We start from the raw sequence: 17,038 nt of genomic DNA on the forward strand, positions 1-17,038 counted from the left end.
GGGCGGTTCGGGGTCTCCTTCTCCACCGTCGACCGTCCTTCCGCTTCTGCATGCGGGTCTTGGGGCAGATGGTTGCCTGCTTCGAGGCGATCCCGTTTGCGCAGTTTCACTCCCGCCCTCTCCAACGGGCGATCCTCTCCTCCTGGGACAAATCGCCGCAGTCTCTGGATCATCCCTTCCATCTATCGCCTCCGGTGAGGTCATCTCTCCGCTGGTGGTTACAGTCCCCTCTTCTGGGCAGGTCTTTTCTGCCACTCAACTGGTTGGTGGTTACAACCGATGCCAGTCTCTTGGGCTGGGGAGGCGTGTTTCCTCCCCGATCCGTCCAGGGCATTTGGTCTCCATTGGAGTCCAAACTCTCGATCAATGTCCTGGAGCTGAGAGCGGCCCTTTTGTCTCTACGACACTGGACTCATCTGTTGAAGGGTCATCCAGTTCGTGTACAATCGGACAACGCCACGGCTGTGGCGTACATAAACCACCAGGGGGGCACTCGCAGCGCTGCTGCAATGAGGGAGGTCTCCAGCATTCTCCGTTGGGCGGAAGCCCACGTCCCGGCCCTATCGGCAATTTTTATTCCAGGGGTGGACAATTGGGCGGCGGACTTCCTCAGTCGCACCACTGTCGACCCCGGCGAGTGGTCTCTTCACCCGGAGGTATTCGAGGCCATTTGCCTTCGTTGGGGCATACCGGACGTGGACCTCATGGCCTCCAAGTTCAATCACAAGGTCCCCGCCTATCTGTCCAGGGCCAGGGATCCGGGAGCTTGCGGAGCCGACGCCCTCGTTCTTCCTTGGCGAGGCTTCGCGCGTCCATACATATTCCCTCCCATCCCACTCCTGCCCAAGGTCCTTCGGAAGATCGCGGCGGAAGGCGTCTCGGTGATTCTGGTCGCTCCGGACTGGCCCCGCCGGTCTTGGTATGCCGACCTCATGCTGCTCCTGGCAGACGCGCCCTGGCCGCTGCCCGCCAGGGAAGATCTTCTCTCTCAGGGACCGATCTTCCACCCGCGTTTAAGGTCCCTACGTTTGACGGCGTGGTTGTTGAGACCACCGTCCTGACACGTAGGGGTTTTTCTGCGGACGTCGTCCGCACCATGATCCGCGCCCGTAAGCCGTCCTCTTCTAGGATCTATTATAGGACCTGGAGGACCTATTTGGGGTTCTGTGCCGATCTAGGGATTCCTCCGCTCCGCTTTTCTCTCCCCACCGTTTTGTCCTTCCTGCAGAGCGGACTTGCCCAAGGTCTGGGTCTTAGTTCTTTGAAGGGTCCGGTGTCTGCGCTGTCCATTTTGTTTCAGCGCCCACTGGCCCCCCTTGGTCCTGTCAAGACCTTCCTTCAGGGCGTGGCTCACGCGGTTCCCCAGTACCGGCCTCCGGTACCGCCCTGGGACCTGAACCTGGTTCTCTCAGCGCTCCAGGCTTCTCCTTTCGAGCCTCTGCGGACGGTTTCCTTGCGACTTCTGTCCTGCAAGGTTATTTTCCTTGTAGCCGTCACCTCTCTTCGGAGGGTGTCCGAATTGGCTGCACTCTCCTGTCTGGAACCTTTCCTAGTGTTCCACCAGGACAAGGTAGTTCTTCGTCCGGTCCCTTCCTTCCTTCCTAAGGTGGTCTCCGCCTTTCATCTGAACGAGGACATCGTTCTCCCCTCTTTGTGTCCTTCCCCTTCCCACCCTAGGGAGAGGGAACTTCATCGCCTGGACGTTGTCAGGGCGCTCAAGGTTTACCTGGAGGTAACCAGCTCTTTCAGGCGTACTGACTCGCTCTTTGTGGTTCCGGAGGGGTCGCGCAGAGGGTTGGCGGCATCCAAAGTTGCTATCGCCCGTTTTGTCAAGATGGCTGTTACTGAGGCTTATCTCGCCAAGGGCAAGGTTCCGCCCCTCGGTGTTACCGCTCATTCCACTAGAGCGGTCGGGGCTTCCTGGGCTCAGAGAAATCGGGCTTCTACGGAGCAGATTTGCAAGGCGGCCACTTGGTCCTCCTTGCACACCTTCACCAAGTTCTACAGGGTGCATACTCATGCGTCGGCTGACGCTGCTTTAGGCCGTCTGGTGTTGCAGGCGGCAGTTGATTGATGCCTCCGGTGTTGGTCTAGTTTGTTCTGGTCCCTCCCTTCTGGGACTGCTCTGGAACGTCCCATGGTTTCCTGTGTCCCCCAAGGAATATGGGCGAGAAAAGGAGACTTTTGTATTACTTACCAGTAAAGTCTCTTTCTCGCTCTTCCTTGGGGGACACAGCACCCGCCCTTCATTTGGGTTTACAGTTGTGGTTCCGGCTTGGTTGCCCCCGTTGGGGCTTGACGGTTCTTTTTCCGGTTGGTGGTTATCTTTCACTACTTGGACACGCAACTGGCAGTCTCTTCTCCAGGCTGAAGGGTATAGCTGATGGAGGAGGGGCTTACAGCTTTCACTTAGTGTCACGCCTCCTAGGGAGCAGAGCTATACCCATGGTTTCCTGTGTCCCCCAAGGAAGAGCGAGAAAGAGACTTTACTGGTAAGTAATACAAAAGTCTCCTTTTTCCGTTCTTTGAATCCATCAGAAGAACAACAGATAAAGAAAAAAAACGGATACTTTTTTTTCCCATGTAAAATAATGGATCTCTGATGGAAATGGCTCAAACAGATTGCAAGTTTTTTACAGGTTCCGTTTTTTTTTTTTTTCCTTTCTTCTAAAGGATCAGAAGAACAGAAAACTGATATGAAGTTTCCCTAACCTGTAAACCTTTTTATCTGTTTTTTTAAGGACATCTTGCTGATTAACCTAATCATTGAACACATGATTTGTGACACTGATCCTGAGTTGGGAGGAGCCGTGCAGCTGACAGGACTTCTGAGAACTTTGGTAGATCCAGATAACATGCTGGCAACGACAAGTGTAAGAAAATGCTCTGCTATTTCTGGATTGTGTGTGGTGGTCTGTTGTCTTTCTGTACATCGGTGTAGTTTTTGTGTAATGCTCTGTCTTTACTTTTATGGTTTTGTGACAATTTTTACGCTTTAATTTTCCAACTTAACCACCTTACAGTTCTGCCCAACACAGCTTGGGCAGCAAAGAGAAGGTTGGGGGGCTGCTTTAGCTGCTCATAACTCTGGATTGGTAGCAGCTAGAGACATGAGCCTGGTCTTGTTTGAAAACGGACAGTCCAGCTTTCATACAATACTAATTACAGCATTAGCACAACATCAGCAGGAGATATCACAGAAATAGAGTTGGGAATAAACGCTTTAAAATCTGCATTCACTTTCAACTGCATCCACTGCCATCCCGATTTCTAACAGCGATATCTTCCGATGGTATTTTTTGACAGCTATAAATGCCTGCTTTCAAACAAGATGGCCAATATCTGTAGCTGCTACCAATCCAAAAGTATGAGCGGCAAAAGCAGCCCCCGCTGCAGGAGCACTTAAACAGAACTGTTAGGAAGTTAAAGAGATTGGCCAAGTTATACCTTTTAATTTCTAAAAACAAAATGCCATAAACAGTCATGTTTATTCATTGCAAGCATAAATAACTTGTACTGTACCCCAGCTGTGCCAGTGACTGGCTGCCCCAAGAGACCTAACAGCCTCTGCATCCATATGATTAAAGATGGTGGTCCTATGACTGTTTTCTTTGGGCTGTTCTTGTCGTCTACTTCAGGTCAGTGCAGGCGCTGAACAGTAACAGAATGCATCAATTGCATGCACATATACAGGCAGCAGAATCCCTGTATTTGTGCATGCTGTAGACACTTCCACTTACCGTTCAGTGCCTGCGCCAGAGTACAGGAAGCTAGAAACAGCCCAAGGAAACAGTCCCTACAGCTTTCGTTCTATGAACACAGAGGATGTAAGTCTCTGTTTATACCAGGGCACCTGGGGGCATTCACTGTCACAGCTGGGATTCAGTACAAAGTCATTTACACTACTCACAAAAAGTTAAAAATATGTGGCTTTTGAGTGAAAGGTTACCGCTACAGTGATGATATATCGTGGAAGTCGGACATTTAAGTAGAAGCAGCCATAGTGATTTCTTCATCTCAAACAATTTATTGAAACAGAAGCCAAAACCAGTGGTAGGTATAGCCCCACAAAGTGTCATTGTATCAATAACCTGTCATGTAGCCTTGAGCATCAATTCCAGCTTGACAATGACGTCTCGGCTGTTCACAAGTCGACTTATTGTCTGCCGAGGCATGGTATCCCACTCTTGTTGAAGGCGGCCTTCAGGTCATTGAGGTTCTGGGGTACAAAGTTACAAACCTCTACACGGCAACTCAGCTGATCCCATCGGTTTTCAATGAGATTCAGGTCTGGAGAAAGAGCTGGCCACTCCATTTGAGGTCCCCCAGTCTCCAGCAGCCGTTGCCTAATGATGTGACCTTGATGAGCTGGAGCATTGTCCTCCATGAAGATAAAATTAGGCCTATGTTGTTCACGCAGAGGCACAATGACTGGATTAATTCTGTTATTTAAGTAGTATGGGCTTGTCCCTGTACCATTCACAAAGTGTAGGACAGTTCTGTATTGACTAGACACAACCTGCCCACGCTGTAACACCACCACCAAAGGCTCGTCTGGTGACAACAGTTAGCACTCTCCTTGACGTCTCCAACATCGTTGGCGGCCATCATTGCTGCTCAGCGTGAATAGACTTTCATCAATGAACAGCACTGAGGCCCACCAATCCCTCGTCCAGCATAGATGCTCCCTGGCCCATGCAAGACAATGCCTTCAGTGCCTGGTGGTGTGGTCAGGTACCCTTGCAAGTCGTCTAGCACGCAGACCACACTGATTTAAATGGTTTCAAAGGGTTTGACGTGACACTTGGATGCCTCTCGCCTCCCTTAAATGTGTCTGGAGTTGGGGCGTGGCCTGAGAGCGCATGGAGTAGGTCGCACCGCACTGAGCTCCTGCAGACATCCTGATTTTAGAGTGGTAGCAACCCCCTATTTCGCAGATCCTTGCCTACCTGGTGGTTGAGAGGAGACAGGAGAGTGTGGTGCTGATCTTTTGAGTCCCGACATGCCTAGAAAGTCCGGTAAAGGGCCGCGCTGTGACAGGCCAGAGGAGAGTCGGCATGGCGCCGAGGAAGAAGAGGGGCCGGCCTTACAGCCCAAGACGAGACAGACGGCTGCCGCAAAGCTGAGCAGGTTTGCTCGCACGGAGAGTGCTGGGGGAGACTGGGCTGAGGAGAAGGAGATGGACGCTCAGGTTTCCTCTGGACAAGAGGATGAATCCACCGACGGGGAGACCCTGGACGCGGTAAATTGGCCGCCATTAACCCCTGCACGGCCGGCAAAAGACGCGGTAGGCCCTAAAGTTGTGGATGGAGCAGAGCCTACTCTAAAAGATATTATGGCCGCTGTGGCCAGTTGTAACAGCACACTGAAGGTGCTTACAGTACAGGTTGGCAGCCTGAGGTCGGATGTGTCTTTAATTAGGCATGACCTACACAAAATCACAGAACGCACCTCTGAATTGGAGAAGAGGGTGTCCACTATTGAGGACGTTATCCAGCCTATGCAAATGGCGGCAAAATCATCTGCTAAAGATATAGCGGCGTTATACGCCAAAACAGATGACCTGGAGAACAGGTCCAGAAGGAATAACCTGCGGATTGTGGGTGTGCCAGAGAAGACGGAGGGGGATAATGCCACCGAATTTGTGGAAAAATGGCTGCACCAATTATTTCATGAAAAAGGTCTATCCTCATTATATGCGGTGGAGCGGGCGCACAGAGTCCCCATGCGGCCGCTTCCGCCTGGCAGACCTCCCCGTCCCATACTGGCGAAGATACTCCATTTTAAAGACCGGGACACTATCCTGCGACAATCTAGGGACAATGAGGAGATGGTCCTGAATGGGGTGAAAGTATCCATATTTCCGGATTATTCCAACGAAGTGCAGCGGAGGAGAAGCAGATTTATGGATATAAAGAAAAGGCTGAGAGCTCTACAAGTCCAGTACGCTATGCTGTTTCCTGCTAAACTGCGTGTGGTGGCATTGGGATCCACCAGATTTTTTGAAGATCCGGAGGAGGCGACGCAGTGGCTGGACGTCCACGAGCGACAATTGAGAAGTGGGGCCCTGGACACTTGAAGGAGGCAGATATACGTTTCTTATGTTCAAGTTATATATGCATTTACACTCTAGGATTGCTTTAAATGTTGCACCAGTTAGGGAGTGTATTATGTAATGCTACCAAATGGTAGTTCCTGAGGAGGGAGCAGGCGGTAATGATAGTAAAATGTATTTCTCAGTTGTGGGGAGGATTCTCTACCTGAGGAAAAGTGTTATAAATTGTTATGCTTATTGTAGGTTGAAGGGCATGTTGCTCTCGGATTGCCTTGTTTTAATGTGGGAAGTGGATAAGAAAGGGAAAGGTTTCCCCAGCTACAGTAACCTGAGTATGAGAGGGAGGGAGGGGGGTGGGGGGGTAGGGAAAAGGTTGGGGGGGAAGGTTAGGGTCTTGAACTATGAGCGAGTGTTATCTGAATGGGGTGTGAGATTCAAATATGGTTTAAAATTTTACCATGTCACAGGCGATTAGAATCTTAAGCTGGAATGTGAGAGGGATGGCTGAAGCACGGAAAAGACAGTGTATTTTTCAGTATCTGGGGCGGTTTCAGCCGGCTATATGTTGTCTTCAGGAAACGCATTTGACAGGAGAAAATTTACACTGGATGAATAAAAATTGGGTGATCCATGCGTTACATTCAACTCATTCCTCTCATTCTAGAGGTGTAAGTATGATTGTGCATAGGAGTATCAGGTATGAACATATGCAGGAGTGTGTGGACGCTGAGGGCAGGTATGTGTGTGTGGTGTGTAAGGTGGATGGAATACAGCTGGTGCTGGTGTCTGTGTATGTGCCTCCACCGTTTGCTTCCCCATTAATAAGAGAGATCATGGGCTTTGTGGCGGGCTTCCCTGGGCTGCCGTGGCTGTTGGTTGGGGACTTTAATTGCACGATGAATGACTCCCTAGATAGATGCCGGGTGGAGGGAGCAGGTGGTTCACCGGGGAGTGCGGCTCTCAGGAATATTTTGGGTGAGGTAGGAGTGCAAGATGTATGGAGACGGCGTAACCCGGATAAGCGTGAATATTCATGTAGATCCGCCACGCACCATTCACTATCGCGTATAGATCTGGCCCTTGTTAACGACATAATGCTACCACTAGTTAGGGATGTTGTTTATCATCCTCGGTCGTTGTCTGACCATTCTCTGGTGCAGATTGACTTGTGCCTGGGGGTGCTCAGACAGGGACCGAGGCTGTGGAAGTGTAATCCTCATTGGTTGAATGTGTTGGGTGACCTATCTGGGATTTCTATGGAAATTAAGGAATTTTTTGATATCAATACAGGGTCGGCTTCGATACCAGGTGTATGGGACGCCATGAAAGCATTTCTGAGGGGAGTTCTGATGAAAGAAATCAACAAACATAAATCCAGGACCAGAGAGGCGGATGTCAAGGCGCATGTACTAGTGTCCGAGGCTGAGAGAGAGTTTAGTAGATCCCCCACCATGGTTAGTAGTGAGGCGCTGGAGGTTGCTCAGGAGCAGCTGAGATGTCATCTGGTACAGGCCGCAGATAGAAAGAGAAGCTTTTACCGTCAGAGATCTTTTGAGGAAGGAGAGAAGGTGGGTCATTTGTTGTCAGTGGTCTCGCAGGCTCAGAGAGGCTCCTCTTGTATTCAGGAGTTGAGAGATGACAGGGGGAACAGTTGTCAGGACACAAAAGGAATATTAGGAATTTTAAAAAGCTTCTATGTATCTCTATATACTTCCACTGGATCTAGTTCTGATGAGGCCCTGAAGGATTTCCTAGAGGAGGCGCAGTTATCGGTGCTGTCAGAAGAAGATAGAGAGAGGCTAGAGGAGCCGATTACACTAGAGGAACTGGAAGCTGCACTTGGGGACATGGCAAGTGGTAAGGCCCCTGGAGCTGATGGTCTCCCAGTAGAGATATACAAAAAACTACAGGGGATATTACTCCCTGAATTACTTAAGGTGTTTGAGCACTCATTGGAGGCAGGTTCGTTACCACATTCGATGCAGGAAGCTATAATTGTGGTTTTGCCTAAGCCTGGGAAGGATCCTAAAATACCGGATTCCTACAGGCCAATTTCACTTCTCACGGCTGATGTTAAGCTACTGGCGAAGGTGTTGGCGAACAGGCTGTCCAAGGTAATTCTGACCATAGTACATCCGGATCAGACGGGATTTATGCCAGGAAAATCAACGGCTATTAACCTTCGTAGGCTGTACACTAGTTTAAATATTCCGGCGGACAATGGTGGTGACAGGGCCTTGCTTGCGCTTGACGCCGCTAAGGCGTTTGATAGTGTGGAATGGAGGTATTTGTGGGGGGTCCTGAGAATTATGGGCTTTGGTGAACGGTTCATTCAGTGGGTACAGGTTCTGTATTCTAGCCCTAAGGCGAGAATTAGAGCTAATGGAGGATTATCAGACTGTTTTCCCCTCGCCAGGGGTTCCAGACAGGGATGCCCACTGTCGCCCTTATTGTTTGCTCTTGCAATAGAGCCGTTGGCGGCGCATATTCGCTTATCTACAAGTATAGAGGGGTTTAGATATGGTGAACTGCATAATAAAGTGGCTATGTACGCTGATGATACCCTACTTTTCTTGGGCGATACTGGTGCGTCCCTGGATACGGCCATGGCATTGATTGACAGATTTGGTAGCTTTTCCGGACTACGGATAAACTGGCAGAAATCCTCTTTGATGCCAATTGACGGGCAGGCCCTGGTAGGCAGACAAGTAGATAGTTTGGTGCCCTGGGTGGATAAATTTAAATATCTGGGATTACATATAACACCGAGACTAGCGGATTTTGAAGAACTAAATCTATCCCCTTTGCTAGCTACTTTTAGGCTTAAAGTGAGGTCATGGTGTAGGCTCTTTCTTTCGGTGGTAGGTAGAGTTAACCTTTTAAAAATGGTTATGATGCCCCAACTGTTATATATACTGAATAATGCTCCAGTTTGGATCCCTCTGGATAGATTTAAGAAAATTCACTCTATATTTAGAGATCTTACTTGGAAGTATGGACAGGCTAGGATCAAACTGGAGACATTGCAGTATTCTAAGTCGGAAGGGGGCTTAGCTGTCCCTAACGCATGGATTTATTTTTTGGCTTCCCAATGTCAGCATTTTAAGGGATGGATTGATCTACAAGCACCGGACATGACTGGGCAGATATTGCAGCATTGGCTGGGCAGTCGTGACCTCATGGGCATTCTGGAAGGTTTAGGAATGCATGCAGGGAGGGAAAAACTTCCTCTGATTGAACTCATGAAAAAAGTTTGGGCAAAAGTGAAGCTGCTAAGAGGAGTGGGAGGTATTAGTGAACTTTCACCTATTGGAAAGAACCACTTGTTGCCAGAACTATTGGCCATACCAGGACTTAGGAACTGGGAAACTTATGGAGTGACGAGAATTGGACAATTAATTAAGGACAAGACATGTAAGTCATTTCAAAGCCTGCAGCAGGAATTTAATATCCCCAAGGAGTGGTTTTATAAATATCTTCAAATAAGACATGCCCTTGGGGTCACGATGCGGAAGGGATGTGTGATAGCTCAAGTGGAGGTGGTCCATAAGCTTGTTCTTCCGTCGGGAGGGGGAAAAAGAGGGTTAATATCACAGGTGTACGCTCTTCTAATGGAAAAATTCTTAGAGGGATATCCGCTTTCAAGAATGAAAAAGTGGGAGGCTGACGTGGGGGATATGTCTAAGGATATGTGGGAAGATATTTTAGAAGCAGTCCCCAAGGTGTCTCTAAGTGAACAGGGCAAACTGTCCCAACTATTTATTATACACAGAGTGTACAAAACACCGGTGTTCCTGAAAAAGATAGGAGTAAGAGGTGATGACAAGTGCCCAAAGTGTATGGAAGATGGTGCAGACTTGTTACATATGTTGTGGTCTTGTCCAGTAGTTGCTAATTATTGGGAGGAAGTTGTAGAGATGATTAATAGTAAATTGACATTAAGAATTCAAAAAGATCCTAAGGTGTGTATTCTGGGGTATGTGTCTGAAATTGGAGGAAATGAACCGGTTAGGGTAGCTGCGGGGAGATTGCTATATGTGGCCAGGAAACTGATCGCTATGAGGTGGATCCAGGGGAGTCCGCCCACACTGAGTGAGTTTGAACGGAAGGTGCATGACATGCTGGTACTCGAAAAAGGGGTGTTTGTGAAGAGAGGGTGCCCTCAGAAGTTTGAAAAAATGTGGACTGAATGGTTATCTCATACCCACGTGGTTATATAGTCATGTGATGGTCAAGACCAATGTTAGGGTTGGGGGGTTAGGGTAGGGTAAGGGGGGGAGGGAGTTTGGAAAGGTCAAGTTTCTGGTAATTTTTTTTTTGCCCATAATATGTTTTAGCAAAGGTATATGTAGTGTATGGATTCATGATAATACTGAGTGGTGATATACTTATGAGTATTGTTGTTCACTGAATCTGCATCGTGGATAATTTAAAGAAAGAAAAAGTCAACATATTGTATTATGTTATAATATGTATTTATTGTTTAATAAAAACGATTTGATTCAAAAAAAAAAATGTGTCTGGAGTTGTGTGGCATTCATCATCCAGTTCCGCAGGGCATTGTTCGCAATTAAATGATCATCAGTGTGGGATGTGACCAAAGGAGGTCCACTTCTCTGCCTTTCTGTGACTCTTCCAGTCTCTCTTTATCTCTGATACAACCTGCTGATGACACACTGTGATGCTCTAAGCTCAGTGACCACTTCTGTCTGAGAACATCCTGCTTGAAGCCTCGCAATGGCGAGGTACTGTTGATCAATTGTTGGGTGTCGTCTTGGTCTCATGATGTCAAAATGTGAACAGCATGATGAGGAGGACTGTTTAATTACCAATTCTAATTGAACCAGGAAATTTTTTGGGCTATTGATGGATCAAACCCCTGTGAATTTTGCCGTTAAGCTCCTTGTTAGAGAACAGCAAGTTGTGCAAAAAAAAGTTGAACAGTTGGACATGTGCAACCAAAAGTTTAGAGAAGGTCACATTAAGTTCCCCTGTAAAGGTTAGAGGGCATTTTAGGTTCATCCTGAAATTTCACCCACAAATCAAATATACCTAACTTTTTGTGAGTAGTGTATGGTTGCTCCATGACTGGCGTTTAAAAAAATCTAAGTATAAATTGGCGAACCTTTTTTATATTGCATTTCTTTCCCATTACTATTAATTACATAATCTTAATATTGATATTCATTACTGTTCTGCACGGTCAAAGAAGTTTGTTGTCTGCCTTCCTTTACCACACATTTCTCTTAGGGCTGACATTCTCTTTTAGGCTCCATTCACACGTCCGCAAAAGGGTCCGCATCCGTTCCGCAATTTTGCGGAATGGGTGCGGACCCATTCATTCTCTATGGGGACGGAATGGATGCGGACAGCACACAGTGTGCTGTCAGCATCCGCATTTGCGGAGCGCGGCCCCGATCTTCAGGTCTGCAGCTCCGCAAAAGATAGAACATGTCCTATTCTTGTCCGCAGCTTGCGGACAAGAATAGGCATTTCTATAGGGGTGCCGGGCGGGTGTGTTGCGGATCCGCAATTTGCGGGTCCGCAACACACCACGGACGTGTGAATGGAACCTTAACTTGTTATAATCTACTTTGTTTTTCCATCTGATGTAAATATTATAATTTTTTTCTTAACTGTCAATTATTTGTATGTTGTACACTGCCTGTATTGAAAAGTATGTAGTGTATTCTGAGACCAGTGACATAATTGTTGGTCATTCAAACTGTACATTGGGAACAAACTCCTTTGTTTTATTTGTTTTTGTAGAAAACAGAGAAGACTGAATTCTTAGGCTTCTTCTACAAGCATTGCATGCACGTCCTCACTGCTCCATTACTGGCTAACACTACAGAGGAGAAACCCAGTAAAGGTCAGCAAGCCCAAAGGGGTATTGTCATATCTCTCTCTCCATATGCACTGGAGAGAATGAGTTATCCCTTGGCTGGCCGAAGTAAAGGGGTACTTTAGGGAAACCACTGAAATTTGTTAAGGTCACACGACCGCGCTTGCTCTTGGAAATGGGGCTGTGTGGCGGCCTATTCTCACAGACTGATCATGGCACCCCTGACCCAAACTGACTGCATCATGGTAATCTATGATATAGTCAATTCCTATCTGATCGCTGATCTATTCTACTGTGCTCATTTAATGTACAGTAGACCCGTGATCAGATAGGAACTAAATGTATCATAAATCACTGATGCAGTCAGTTCGGGTCAGTGGTGCCACTGTCATTCTGGATGATGCTGCCGACAAACAGGCCTGTGAGTCCCGGACTGAGCACGGTCGTGTGAATCAGCCCTAAGAAACTGCAAACGTCTTTGGTTGTGTTGCCTGTGAGACCACTTTGTATTCTGTGCATGTATACAACTGCCCCTAATGAATCCTATTATAATAGGGTGAATTCTGCACTCTTAATCAGCAATTTCTAAACATGCCTATCGTTGGCAAAATAATAAAATGCATTTACGGTAACAAACTTTTTTTGGTACTTTGTCCAAAAATTTTTGAGTTAAAGGTTCATTTCTGTTTAAAAGTCACAAAATGTAAAATATAGTCAAAGTTCAGATTATTGGAAAAGCTGCTTTGGATAATAGGAAAATGTGAGTTTTATTTGCAAACTAGAAACCTCTTGTTACTTTTCTTAAAGGGATTTGTGCAGCTTTGCTTTACTTTTTTTTAAATTTCCACTCCAGCTAGCTTTACCTGTTGAAAATTCCCTACGCTCCGCTCTGTTCCAGCTCCCTTCATTGGTATTCTGGTCCCCGACTCGTCACCATTCAATGGCTGGGTTCAGCAGTGACATGTTTGCAAACGGCACATCACTGTTGGGTCATGTGCCACTTATGGACGGATCCCTGCTGAGGCCAGTCATTGACTGCAGCAGTGCATGTGACCTTGTCTATCTGGAAAACCAGTCAAGGGAGCCAAAATGGAGCAGCGGGGAGATGGTGAGTGAATTTTTCAACAGGTACAGCAGACTAGGGTGGAACATTTAAAAACACAAAAACTGGACAACCCCATTAACCATTTATTTACTTTTAGATGACTTTCAGACAGCTCAATTGTTGGCACTGATCTTGGAACTGTTGACGTTTTGTGTTGAACATCACACGTATCACATAAAGAACTACATCATCAACAAGGACATCCTGCGTAGAGTTCTGGTACTTATGTCCTCGATGCACTCTTTTCTGGCCCTGTGTGAGTATCTGACACGTTACATTATGTTCTGATCACTTGTGCTGGGACAACACAGCCAGGCTCTTTCTTGATGTTCTACTGCAATATTAGGCAAAGCTGCTGCTGCTGCACATGATAAAGACATGCATTGTGTGCGGGGTCACTATTCATAAGAATGCAGCCAATTTTATTTATTTAGAGCTAGTCACATTGTATAGAATTGCCAAGTCTAGAGTTTTGTTGCTTCTGTTGATTGTAGCAGCCTCATCGGTGTTAAGTAATATCATGTTACGTCATTGATTTGTTGTTCACCCTTCCCTACTGTTCATCTACTAAGACAGGCAGAGTGCCTGTCTCTTTATTACAACAGTATTGTTATTGCAGGTGCCCTGCGGTTCATGCGGAAAATAGTCGGTCTGAAGGATGAATTCTACAACAGATATATAGTGAAAAGCTTCCTTTTTGAGCCTGTGGTTAAAGCATTTCTCAATAATGGTTCTCGGTATAACCTTCTAAACTCTGCCATCATCGAGATTTTCGAATATGTCCGAGTGGTGAGTACCATGTTTTATTTCATCAATTCAACTATTTATGAATGTAAAAATCAAAATAAAATATGGTACCTCATAATTATAGTCATCCCTTTATGTATATCCAGGCTCCCCTCAACCCCGTTGACTGACACGATTCCGGTCTCTTACAGGAGGATATCAAATCATTAACAGCCCATATCATTGAGAATTACTGGAAAGCTTTAGAGGATGTGGATTATGTACAGACCTTCAAAGGACTTAAATTGCGATATGATCAGCAGCGTGAAAGACAGGACAATCCCAAGCTTGACAGGTTTGTTTCTTGAGAGTCAAGTTACTGAGGATTGGGTATAGTTTAGTGTCGATCTCGGTATCACTGTAACCTGCAGAATGTTTTTCTGTCACTTTATACCTTTTGATTTAGGTTTTTAAGTAGTTTGGCGTGTAGAAATCAGCGTGTATGACACTAGGGTTAATTTTTAGGAATCTGTTAGAGTGACTTCCATAATTAAGGATGGTAAAAGTCTATAGCTAATAGTAATTAAACAGATATAGCTTCTTAAAGAGGTTATCTGCAAAAAAAATTTAATGGTCCCACCTTCATGTGATTCAATGATAATGGTGAAAACATTCCTACTGGGCAAGCGCTGCGCTCCCCGGTGTAATTAGGTTGTGGGCAGAGGATCTTAGCAGAGGATCTTAGCCTTTTTCGCAGAGGATCTTAGCCTTTTTACAACCCAATGTATGCGGCTTGCACAGCTTTAGGCATTGACTGCTCACAGTGCCCGTAACCTATTTACACCAGAGAGCGCAGTGTTGGCTCAGTAGGAATGTTTTCAATATTATCACTAAATGACATGAAGAGTACTATTTAAAAAAAATAAATAAAATTATTACCCCAGTGTCACTGAACAGCTAATATGGTTAAAGCTAAACAGTGGGTTCACCAGTTCTCACCGTGTGGCATACACTGCCACCAGTGTAGTACGTTTAACCCTTGCCTACAAGGAAGCATTGTGTGCATCTCAATCACATTAAACCTATAAAAAATACTTGCACCCAGTAATGGCGAAAGGTATTTGCTGACTGTTAAGTATTTCTAGGTTTGATTGTTTATTACTAACACTTTTAATTTGTCTTGTCTCGACAATCCATTAATTTCTGTCTGAGCTTAATGCAGTTATTGAATTATATTTTTTTCATCATGTAACATGAGATGCATTTGTTTGCAACCCAGAACTCCAGAGCTCGATAAATGGCAGTAGTATTTTGAATACAATGTGTAGCATCCTCTTTGCTCTTGTGAACCCAGAAGTAAAATGCTGCATGAAGCGACAAGGAATCCTGTAATGGAATATTTGGCCCTATTTGGAGTTCTCCAAGTTAGCATGTTGTAAAATGGTTCACACAGTGCACGAATAGGCATAGTTTTTGTAGGAGTCTAAGACGGTGAGAGAGTGCAAGCGTAAACAAAAGCTTTCTGACCTATATGGCAAGCCATTTTTGGGTTGTTCGTCTTTTAAGGGTATATTTGTACGTGGCAGATACGCTACTGATTTCCCACTCTAAATTCCATGTGAAAATCCTCAGTGTATTACAGTACCAGCAAAGTGGATAAAATTATAGAAAATCTTATTAAAACACAGCAGAATCCACATGTGGAATATTACGTGGATTTGTTGCAGATTTTGCTGCGATCCAGGGCCGCACCTTTGGAGTGATGTAACTGACTTCTAAAACACTGTAGTCTGACTCGGTGCTTGGTCCGTCCCCTATCTTTACCTAATTAATTACACATCCTTTACGCATAGATAATGCGTTAGCATTTATTTGCTCTGCAGCATGCGGTCCATCCTCAGAAATCACAGGTACCGGAGAGATGCTCGCTCTATAGAGGATGAGGAGGAGATGTGGTTTAACAACGATGAGGATGACCTGGAGGATGGGGATCCAATGGTGCTACCTTCTGAGAAAATAAAAAATAGTGATGATCTGATGGATCCCATCAGCAAGTTCATGGAGAGAAAAAAATGTAAGTATTTGGTTTGAAACTCTTTATCACCCATTTTATCCACTGGGGTGGATTTGAGACCATATATTCATCAAGGACACTCACTGATCTATATGTTAGTAACTTTCAACGTGGCAAGGAATGAATTGGAGCATGGACTGTTCAGTCAGGGCTTTCAAATATGAGCTCCTATTCCTGTGGCTTCGTTTGGCTCGTATCAAGACAACGCATGCTGTGGAACAAGGATCTTTGTTTGGTCAGAATTTGTGATAAGAACTTAAGGAAAAGGTTTCTGCTGCAGAAAAATGAAAGCATGACAGGTAATTAATGGACGTGCATGCTCTCCACTATTGTGGTAGCCATAGATTTAAACCTTTCCCCCCCCCCCCCCCCTTTTTTTTTTTTTTTTTTAATTTCGGAGCATGCGGAAAGGTGTATAAAAGGGGGAGGGGTCAGTCTTACCTTGGTCACCAAGTGTCACTGAAAACCACTTTTAGCTTTAAGTGGGTTTCCAGGATTTGGATATTGATGACTGATCCTTAGGATAGGTAATCAGTTTTAGATCAGTGGGGGCCTACATCAAGCACCCTCACCAGTCGGCTGTTTTAGGCAGTCACCAGTTTTGGAAAATATACATTGTGCAGAACATCAAGCAACTTTATACACAGTGTAGTGGCTGTGCTGTGGTACTGCGGCTCAGCTCCCATTCAAGTATGCTGGCGTGGGAACCTGTGTTCCGCTCTGTATACAATATGCCCGAAACAGTTGATCGGTGGGGGTGCTGAAGGATAGGTCATGAATATCTGTATTCCAGACAACCCCTGTAAAAGGGTTATCTGGGAAAAATATTGACGACCTATCCTCAGGATAGTTAATCTATATCAAGTTGGAAGGGGTCTGAGTTCCAGCACTCCCACTGATCAGCGGTTTCGGGAAGCTGCAGCATTCACCGGAGCTCGGGTGAGCGTGGCAGTCTACTGGGTGCTTACCAAGCACAGCACTGTGTGTCGTATAGTGGCAGTGCTTGGTATTGCAGCTCAGCCCCATTGACTTGAATGGGCTGACTTCAATTAGGCTGTGTGTCCGATGTACAGTGATGTCACATGGCCTAGGAAGAGGCCGTGGAGCTTAGAGCGCCCATCCTCTTCTACCAGCTGATTGGCCGGGGTCCCGGGTGAAGGATCCCCACCGATATGATATTGATGACCTATCCTGAGGATAGTTCATGAATATTAGTTCCAAGATAACCCCTTT

The 17,038-nt window shown here is 46.1% G+C and overlaps 1 protein-coding gene across 1 annotated transcript in view; it reads left to right on the forward strand.

Annotated features, from left to right (window-relative positions):
• Window positions 1-17,038, forward strand: part of PPP4R3A (protein phosphatase 4 regulatory subunit 3A) — a 58,551-nt gene that overhangs the window by 31,764 nt on the left and 9,749 nt on the right. Inside the window, exons 8-13 of the mRNA XM_040412101.1 lie at window positions 2,742-2,873; window positions 11,825-11,927; window positions 13,103-13,261; window positions 13,625-13,794; window positions 13,944-14,086; window positions 15,615-15,805. Coding sequence (XP_040268035.1) covers window positions 2,742-2,873; window positions 11,825-11,927; window positions 13,103-13,261; window positions 13,625-13,794; window positions 13,944-14,086; window positions 15,615-15,805 — 898 coding nt within the window. The remainder of the gene's footprint in view (window positions 1-2,741; window positions 2,874-11,824; window positions 11,928-13,102; window positions 13,262-13,624; window positions 13,795-13,943; window positions 14,087-15,614; window positions 15,806-17,038) is intronic.

This window comes from Bufo bufo, chromosome 11 (genome assembly GCF_905171765.1).
Source record: "Bufo bufo chromosome 11, aBufBuf1.1, whole genome shotgun sequence".
Taxonomy (NCBI): domain Eukaryota; kingdom Metazoa; phylum Chordata; class Amphibia; order Anura; family Bufonidae; genus Bufo; species Bufo bufo.